The sequence below is a fragment of the Nestor notabilis genome, unplaced genomic scaffold, assembly GCF_000696875.1.
Source record: "Nestor notabilis isolate BGI_N333 unplaced genomic scaffold, ASM69687v1 scaffold19166, whole genome shotgun sequence".
NCBI lineage: Eukaryota > Metazoa > Chordata > Aves > Psittaciformes > Psittacidae > Nestor > Nestor notabilis.
Genome location: NW_009934479.1, coordinates 11453 through 20880, shown reverse-complemented (window position 1 = coordinate 20880; position 9428 = coordinate 11453). Strand labels below are relative to the sequence as shown.

Here is a 9428-nt window from a genome sequence, read left to right as displayed (position 1 = left end):
CCTGCTGACAGTGGAACAAAGGAGACAGGTTTCCAGGAAATGCACTTGATGTAGCTGAACTGATGTTTTTTTTCTGAGAGAAAAGCTGTTCTCTAGCCAGAAGTTTTGAATCAGCCCTTACTTGCAGATGAAAAAATGTGAATATGGTTTCATGGAAGAAAACAATTTAAAGTATCTCCGAGGCCAACAAACCTTTTAAAGAGTTTTCTTGTTGGTTAGGTTTGGGGTTTTTTTGTTTGCTTGTTTGTTTTTGTGGTTGGGTTTTGTGTGTGTGTGTGGTTTGGGTGGGGGAGAGGAATCTGTTTTCACCTAAGAAACAACCCCCAAACCCATTTCCTCCCAAACACTCACATCTGCACAGTGACCAAGCAGGTCTTTAAGCGTTTTAACTCTGCCCTATAATGTCAGACCTGCTTCAACTGAGCAGCGTGTCCATCGAGTGACTGGCACTGATGGAGGCTGCGAGGTGCAGGCTGGGGGTATGCTTCTTCTCAAGGAGGGTTGCAAGGATGCCCCAGGGAACACAGATCCTGCCTTGTGGGAGGGAACCAAAACAGCTTCTTCAGCCTTGCAAGACACCAGCTGAAAGGGGATACAACTGCTCTCTATAAATAGATAAAGGACAAGGGAGGCAGTGGAAAATACCAGAGAGAAGTTGTATTTAAACTCAAGGACAGGAATAAAATGAGGATACACTGGAAGTGAATAAACAGCACAGGGAATATGAAGGTTTCCAACCATCAGAGCAGTGAGGAGATGAGCCAGCCAATAAAAAATAAAAAAGCAAGCATAAACAAGCAGAAACCTCAACTGGTTTTAAAGAGGAACCTGAGCAGTTTGTGGGCAGCACTGGACTCATTCGTCCAGGAGAACACTTCCTGTCCTATGCTCCTGATCCCAAATGTGTTCATACAGAATCCACCTAAGTCAAAGAGTTCACAACCACAGCTTTTTGACTCCCAAGTTCTCTGCTGGATAGCTTAAGCACGATCTTAGCTCATGACAATAGCATCTAATGTCTGAAATGAAGGATTTGCACCAAGAGACAGAAAAAAAAAAAGAAGACTCATCTTTAGTGGCTGTACTTATACTCTTTCTGCTTAGAAAACACAGGGCAAAGGATAATCTTTCTTCCCCATCCTCCACTAAGTAGAGACCTCCACATGAATATCTATTTCCTTGAGCTCTTAGCACTTCTTACACAGCTTGACTTTCTAAGAGCCTAGCTGCTTTGTTTTCACCTGATCCATTTCCAACCCAGAATCCATCACAAAGCTCAAAGCAATTGCTTAGAAACTTTAGGGATTTCTCACTATATTTAGTAAGGAAAAAATACCAAATTCACTTTACCTCTACTGCTCCATGCTGATCCCAGAGGTTTTTGGCAGACCTGGAAAGGTGACAGAATTAATCAGCTTTGGGACTGTGGCAACAGAACACAATTAACAAAATGCGGTCAGCCCATTGTTACGGAAACAGTGTGAGCCTTCTGGGAACAAGCTAAAGTGTCACCCAGCTGATTCCACTGGGTTCATACATGCTTACAGGTACAGCAAAAGAGCTTATGTTGAAAGCATGCCACCATGTCTTGGGCCTTTGGAACCTAGACAAAGATCATGGCAGTCTTCCAAAATCACTTTGGAAGTGAAAACCTCCCATTTTGGTGTATCTTTGTTTCTCTTGGAGGGGCAGATACTTCACACCACACTGCACCTGCATGCAGGGACCTCTGTTTAACTTGGCATGTGAAGCTCTGAGTACCAGAATCCACCTGATGGGGAAAGTAGCCTGTACCTCTCTGTCCTGATCTCCATAACCCCACCATCATAAGGATCCTTGAGCTCTTAAAATAATCCCTGGTGGCATAAGATAACACTGTGCTAAGCCCAGGTGGTGGTGAGGCAGCACTTATTCATCTGGCTCAGCCTGTGCCGCACAGCCCCACGACAGAGCTTTCTGCACAAGAATGTACCTGCATGAACCAGTGGACACACCGACGTGCACCCCTTTCTCTAGAGCTACTTCATCATGTCTTACCCCAATCCACAGACAGCGCTGAGATCCCGAGCAATTCTTGGGTACTTTCAGAGGGAAGAGGAAAAACTTGGGATTAGTCAACAACAGTACAGCTGATATAGCTGGCTACCACAGGACTGCACTTTGGGCACACTTCTTGTCCCAGCAGAAGTGGCTCTGAAGAACTGGTATGGTTTTCAGTGAAGGGATTTTACTCCCACTTTAATTTATATATTTAATCACAACAACCCACACCAATAAGGCTCTAGGCCACACTCCTAGCTCTGGAGAGCATCTTCAAGGATGTTGTTTAGATCCTTGCTAGAGACATTCATTCTCTTGGAGCCCATTCTCTATGTGGCTCATGAGTTCCTAAAATCTATCACATTTTGACATCCCCATGCAAAACTCCTACAGAAGGCTGCCAGACACACTTGATAAGTTCAGCTTAGGTTTAGGGACTAAGTGTATTTACATGTATTTCACTATGAAGCCCATCTGGCACTTAACATGAAGCAGCAAAGCACTCCCAGAGGGGAGCGGTCTATCTGTCTGCATGCAGAAAATTCCCCACCTTACAGATTTCCTGTAACACAGACAAGACTCCTCCACACACTTACTGTGGGTTTCAAAATGATAGCCAAGATCCTTTTCACCAGAGCAGGAAGCCTGTAAGTGTTGAACTGGGATTTCAGGGTGGGATCCACAATGTCTCCTTTGCTGGAAGGGTAGAGAGTGAAGAAGTCAGAATAAGCCTTCTGTGCCAGAGCTATAGCAACAATAGTGCTGTTTCCAAAGCAGGGTATGTCTTTGAGGGGAGTTGCTAGAAGACAAAACCTGCCTGGTTTAGATTAAAACACTAAACAAAGGATGTTGATGTAGGATTTAGATGCTCAGGTATAAATCTCTGCAAAAGCTATCAGTGCCATAAAGGCTCTGGAGTGCTTTGCAGTGGTGGGACCACATACAACCCTGGGCATGTTTCACCATGAAGTGAGGGAGTGGCCAGGGCCAACTCACCGCACCTCCACAGGAAGTTTTATAATATGTGATCTTTCCCATGTCCCATGGATTAACCACACACAAAACCAGTTGCTGCAGCACTGTTGACATGTGTTATCACCCTATCCCATTACCTATGTGTGGGAACTGCTCTTGTGAACTAGCTGCTGCTCACGCTAAATTCACCCTTTCAGAAATTGCTCCCCTGCTGCTCATTATTAAATTTTCCCTCGTAATATATAAACACTCTGGATGCAATCACTGGCTATCAAGTGACAAGTCTCATGGCCACACTGAAATGGGGTTTTTACTCACAAGCAGCCCACCAGGTGAGCAGCACCATCTGAGAAAATCCCTCTGGTGAAGAGCTCGTCTACCATATACTCAATCTTTAGTCAGTCTTGGGTGGTGCAAAGGGAACAAGCCACAACAAAAACATCCCTATTAAAGAAGCAACAAAGATCAATGATTCAGAGCCCTCTGTCAATAGCCCTGCCTCACTAGTGAGGTGAAGGGGTAAGTGGTGGGAAGTTTAGGCCCTCCTTGCTGCTGTAGGACAGCAAGACCCTGTTTTCAGAGGGACCTGGGTTAGCAGCATCTGCCCACTGTCCCTTCCCCCTTTTCAAGGCATTAACACATATTGTGACCTCCCATAGGCTCCATTCTTCCAAACCTTAAAGAAGGATTTTTAGAAGCTTCAAAACACCAATATGCATCATTGGAACAGCTTCCACATAGAAATCCCCAGTGGTGGAAACACAGAATAATTTAGGCTAGAAGATGTCCCTGGAGGGTCAACTGTTCCAACCCCTTTCCCACTTACCCACCAAGACATCTGTAAACTGAGGGATCGTGGAAACTATTGTGCTTTATATTTATGGGAATACTAAATATGATGGAAAAAAACCTGGTGCTTTAGAAAAGGAGTGACTTAGAGATATTTGAAGGTGATTCTCCTGTCTGCTAGGCAAGGAATATAAGCAAGATTGCTTTGGTTTGGGAAGCAAACTGTTGCATTTGCTGCTGCCTTTGTCTCTTCTTGATCCTTGCAGCAGGAAGGGATGGTACCTGTTTTATGGGCAACAAAAGCAGAATTGGGAAGTGATTTGTCCAAACTCTATGAGGAGCAGGATAACAGCTCCAGGCAACCACAGGCATGAAAACCCATCATATGCCCTGCATCCTTGAGGAGCTTTCTTGTCTCCTGGATGGCCTGTTTCATGCTGGGCGAGGGCTGGAAGTAGCCATGTCCTTCATAGTATCCAGTCTGAAATGGCTTTGAACTGGTGTAAACCTGTAAGAAGAAGAGCCATCACTCGTACTCATGAGACACATGAGGTTGGACCATTCCTAGGGCTTAGGGAAACAGCAACTAAGGCCTTCTGGGTTGGAGGAATGATGGGAGCAATAGGGCTGGTGGAAAGCAGTGTTTTCCAGATCATCGGTCTGCAGCAGTGGTCCTTGGTATGGCCTTTCTGACACCACCTCCTGCCATGTGAACACGTCTCAGCTTCGAGATAGCAGGTATGCACAGTACCCGTACAAACCACATGCCTGGCATGGACAGAGTTCAGGGGCCTGTTCCTCTACAGTAAGTGACTGCTCTGTATTGTCTGGGTGCCAGGGACAGCTAAAAGATCCTGGGACCTGAGCCAGAAAGACATGACATGGTGGTAGAAGCAGAGAACTAATGGCAAACTGCAATGATTTCTTAGGTCAGTGACTGTTCAATTAGTCTCTCTAATTAAAGGTGCGAAGGGTGAATTCCTCTGACCAGTAGAAATCAGCTCCTTTAGGGATTGGTCCAGGATGGAGCCAACAAGCTTGTTTTGGACATTGCGGGGATGTAAAGAGGTCAGTATCTGCCAGGTTTCATCACTACAAGCCAACAGGGTCCTGCCAACCCTGCTGTGTGGCTGCTTCCTGCGTTTGGTTGCTCATGCTGTGGTTCCTCTGCTTCCTTAGGTCCTTCTCTATCTTTAAACATGAAAACAGATCAGAATCTCCCAAGGTCTCACCTCTCTTGCTGGACAAATGGAGACACAGGATTGCCTCTGAGCTTTACCTCTTCATCAAAGGGGATGGGGGGCACGGTGGGGTCCAGCTGGAACATCTCCTCACAGAGCAGCGCCTTCATACACAGGGCCAGGCTGTCCACATCCCTCGCCATCGGCCCCAGTGCTGCTGCCACTGCAAGCAAAGGGGTCCCATCACTACAAGAAGATGGGCTGGTGCTGCCTCATAGTTACTGGTGAGGGTCCAGCATGGAAGAGTTTCAGTCAGGTGAGGGAAGAGGAATGGGGAACCAGCGTAATGTGCAAGAAGCAAGCACCGAGTGACTGACTGTGAGCACATCTGTTGGCATTTCAGCAGTAGGAGATGTAAAAAGCAAAGGTTTGACAGTAGTAAGATGTCATCTGGATGGACTTACCTGAATTCATTCCTATGGTAGGAGAAACAACACCCAGTTTGCTAGGAACATAATGGGAGAAGCATATTAGCTTCTTGCTCTAAAGTAGGTCACCATGCTGAGTTGCCAACTTCCCGTTTAGGAAGTGTTGAGATGTACCTGATCCTGTTGCCTGTGGGTTTGTGCCCACACAGCCCGCGGAAGCTGGATGGCAGGCGGATGCTGCCAGCTACATCCAACCCAATGCCCAGGATGGAGCCTCCTCTGCAATCACAGCTCCCTCCCCTCCTGGGGAGCACCCAGGCTCTTCATGTGGTTGAGAGGGTTCAGTGTCTGGCCAAAGATGAGGTTGCTGCAGTCATAGCTGGGGAGAAGATCATCAGCAGTGAGGTAACTCTGTCTCTGCAAACCATAAATACAGGTCACAGAGCATCTGTGCAGGGATGAGTGTGGAATCAATACCAGTAGGTAGCATCAGCATGAAGAATATTTGTTGGGCCAGCTGAGTTTAAGAAAAAAGGGACATCAAATGCAAGAGAAATGATTTGAGATTAGAATAAGGAGGAAATTAACTCAACCTGCATGATTAGCTTGGACAAGGGTAGGAGCTTGGGCATGTGGGTCCACCTTCTGAGATAGCAAGACACATGTGATAATGCTTTCAAGAAGGCAAACACACAGTTACTTTATCATCGTCTGTGGGATGCTGGTTCTCACAAAGGCTATTGCCCCCTGGCACTTTAGAACCTGGACAATGATGCTGTCTTCTTCCTTTACTTGGCTCAGAAACTTCACCATCCCTCCAGAGGAGATGTGGCACTTGGGATGGGAAGCAAAGCTCTTTAAGTATAGGAAAGGCACCATTTGGATCTGTGACAATAACAGACATAAGCCCTGATGCCTCCCATGGCAAAGTTCCCACTCAACTTTTCTCACAAGCAGAACAGGACTTGACTACCCCAGGGAAAACCAGATCAGAACAGGTGAGAAATTTCTGTGTAAAACAGATCTTCCATCAGAAGAAAGGCAGGTTTGCCAGTCCCATGACATTTAGTCCAGAACATTCTTTGTCTGAAGGAACTCTTAGGCAGTCCTGATAAGGATGGGACATCCTGGCCTGTTCCCAGCCCTAGGCCAAGAAGCATGGGAATTAGGGATGTACCTTGCAGTCAATGTGGTCCTTGATGCTGATGGGAATGCCATAGAGCAGCCTCTTCTTATGATTCTTCAGTTTCTGGAGCTGATCCTCACAGCCACGAATGAAGTCTGTCACACAGTTCACCTCCAAAGCCTCTCCAGAACAGAGAAGATCAGTGAGACAGATGAATGGATGGAGGGAGGGAAACAGTACTTAAATTGAGTTTAAGCTGAAAGTTTAAACTCTTCAAGCCTCTGTTATTCAGACCTTACCTATAAACCCTTACCTATAAACTTTAGATGTTTCTTGCTGCAACAATTTTCTGGATCTCTGTCATGCATATGTACCCATCAACCACCCTTTAGACATCACATTATTGACAAATTGTTGCCCTCAGCATTGCTGGTTCTCTCAGCAAATGAGCTGGGTTTAAATTTGAAAACCCCCACTGCAGAAGAGCACTGCAGCATCTCTCCCATGCTGGAGGTATCACTCACTTTGCCCATGTATGACTAGAGGACGCTTTCTGGGGGCAGGGACCCATCCTTCAGCTTCTCCACCAGCTCCATCATCGTCAGCAAGAGGACTTGGGCGCTCTGGGTGCCTGGGTTCTGCAAAGGGTAGGAAATTGGGTGCAGAGAGAAGAAACAGACAGAAGAGGCTGATGTTGAGGCTGCAAATACCCAATTCTAACATGTGCCCAGCAATGACCTTGAATAGGAATTTCAGGAGACATTTCCTGTAGAAATGCAGAGGTCCCACACAGCACTCTGTGTGCTGGAGTGGGAAATGTGCAGATGGGAATTTGCTGTCTTCATAAGAACAGAAGCAAAATAGGCAGAAAACTGCTGCTTGACTGGAGAGTTGCATGAACCTATAGTGGAGGTTTGACCTATCTGTGTTTACTCACCCCCCTTGTGTGGTGAATAGCAGTTCAACCAGCTAAAGTTTTACAAAATTTATGATTAACATGGGGGGAAAAAAGCTTGTGGGCTGTTTTCAACCTCCCCTCCCCAAGACAAGAATAGCTATAGGCATTTATTATGGGTTTAAGACAAATACCAAGGATCTGGCCTCCTAAAATCCAGGTGCTTCTTTACCCAGGCATGGGCAGGAGGGAATGGTTTTTTGTTACCAGTGTGCAGATGCTGGAGGGATGTGAAGCTCTGCCCCCCCCCCCATTACTTCGAGGATCATGGGGCAGATAATCCCTATGGAAGGGCAAAGGTAGGGAGGATGGGAGAGGAAAGGCTTAGCAGTAGGGATGGATGAAGAGAAAAGGGCACAGGGAGGTCTGGGGGCGTGATCAGATTCAAAGGGTCCCAAAATCCATCTTTTATCCTCAGGGTTCCCCCAATAGGTCTGTATTAAGAAATACTTCCTTTATGCTGTCTTTATAGGTGTTTTGTGACAATGGAGGGTGGTGAACCTCCAAACAAATTGTGATGACCCAAAATGTGCACATGCCCTAACCCCGACTCAAAGAGGGCTCAATCAGCATTCCTTTTCTTTGATTACCCAAAATACAATCCCTTTCCTCCCACACATACTTTTTCCCAAAGTACCTCTTGCTTAAACCTGCGAGCTGCCTTCTCCATGTGCTCCAGGGCCAGATCCCGTGTCCTCCTCGCCTCCTCCATCTTCTGCTGGATCTGCCTACGTTCCAGCCACTTCAGTAGCACAAGAGCAGCTACAGAGCTGCACAGCAGAGCTGAGAGGGTGTGAGGGTCTCCCCAGGATGGATCCAGGACCTGCCACAGTTGCTCTTGGGTCACGATTCCTCTCCCAGTCCTTCCTGTTCTGGTCCAGCTACAGACACTTGGGTCTCCCACCTTCTCCCAAGGAGGGATGATGAATGCAGACTGTGCAATTGCCTGCTATGCAAGATCAGCTCTGAAGAAGAGCTGCATTAACAAAGTCCAGGACTGGACTTTTTACACCATGGACTTTGAAAGGGGCTGCCTGATGGAGAAGCACTGTGGGTCAGGCTGCAAAGCAGTGTGCTCAGCTCACACTGGGTTTGGGGGGTGTTTTTTTTCCAAAAGCCACTGGCTGCTGCTGTAGCTGGCTACACTCAGGAGGCCTCTGATTAACAAGGCTGAATGCCTGCAAAAGCCAGGTCTGGGCTATCCCTATTATATCCATGTTCAGTAGTTAATTAGCACTTAAGCCCATTAACTAGAGGTGCTCGGCCATCATCTCTGTCCCTCAGGCAGCAGCATGTGCAGCCCTTTGAGCCTGAGGCAACATAGCTCTGCTTGTCCTGGGGGACCTGGTGCAGGGAGTGAAATTGCACCTATTGGAGAGGGAGCTCAGAACAGAGTATGAAGGTACAAGCAGGGGACAGTGACTCTGGAAAGGCAGAGAGGAAGGAGCTATCTGAAGATGCCTTTAAAGAGAATGACTGCTCTGTGTCATTTCCAAACCAAGCCCAGTGAAATGCCTTTTGTGGGGGTGAGCACTTTCGGAAAGCCCCTCTGATGGAACCAGCATCCTACCTGCTCTCCAGTTTTAATCCATGTTCCAGCCAGCAAAGGAGCAGGACCATATAGTTGTAGTAGCCTGATGAATTGCCCCTTGCCATGGATGCTCCTCACCCATGCGACTGTCCCATGGCTTAGTGCAGAGAAACTGAAAAAGATTGAGCTTTGGGGGTGAGCACTTTCGGAAAGCCCCTCTGATGGAACCAGCATCCTACCTGCTCTCCAGTTTTAATCCATGTTCCAGCCAGCAAAGGAGCAGGACCATATAGTTGTAGTAGCCTGATGAATTGCCCCTTGCCATGGATGCTCCTCACCCATGCGACTGTCCCATGGCTTAGTGCAGAGAAACTGAAAAAGATTGAGCTTCTCTCAAGCCTCA

At 47.0% G+C, this 9428-nt stretch overlaps 1 protein-coding gene across 1 annotated transcript in view; it reads right to left on the bottom strand.

The window, feature by feature from the left end:
* The window catches only part of LOC104407959 (vitamin D3 hydroxylase-associated protein-like), a 12001-nt gene extending 2834 nt beyond the window's left edge, over positions 1 to 9167 (bottom strand). Inside the window, 16 exon segments of the mRNA XM_010017374.1 lie at positions 1351 to 1390; positions 2038 to 2081; positions 2637 to 2736; positions 3334 to 3419; positions 3422 to 3459; positions 4183 to 4312; positions 5084 to 5208; positions 5450 to 5490; positions 5588 to 5693; positions 5696 to 5734; positions 5737 to 5792; positions 6114 to 6247; positions 6591 to 6719; positions 7064 to 7177; positions 8132 to 8361; positions 9164 to 9167. Of these exon segments, the coding sequence (XP_010015676.1) occupies positions 1351 to 1390; positions 2038 to 2081; positions 2637 to 2736; positions 3334 to 3419; positions 3422 to 3459; positions 4183 to 4312; positions 5084 to 5208; positions 5450 to 5490; positions 5588 to 5693; positions 5696 to 5734; positions 5737 to 5792; positions 6114 to 6247; positions 6591 to 6719; positions 7064 to 7177; positions 8132 to 8361; positions 9164 to 9167 (1416 nt within the window).
* Between the last annotated feature and the right edge of the window lie 261 nt (positions 9168 to 9428).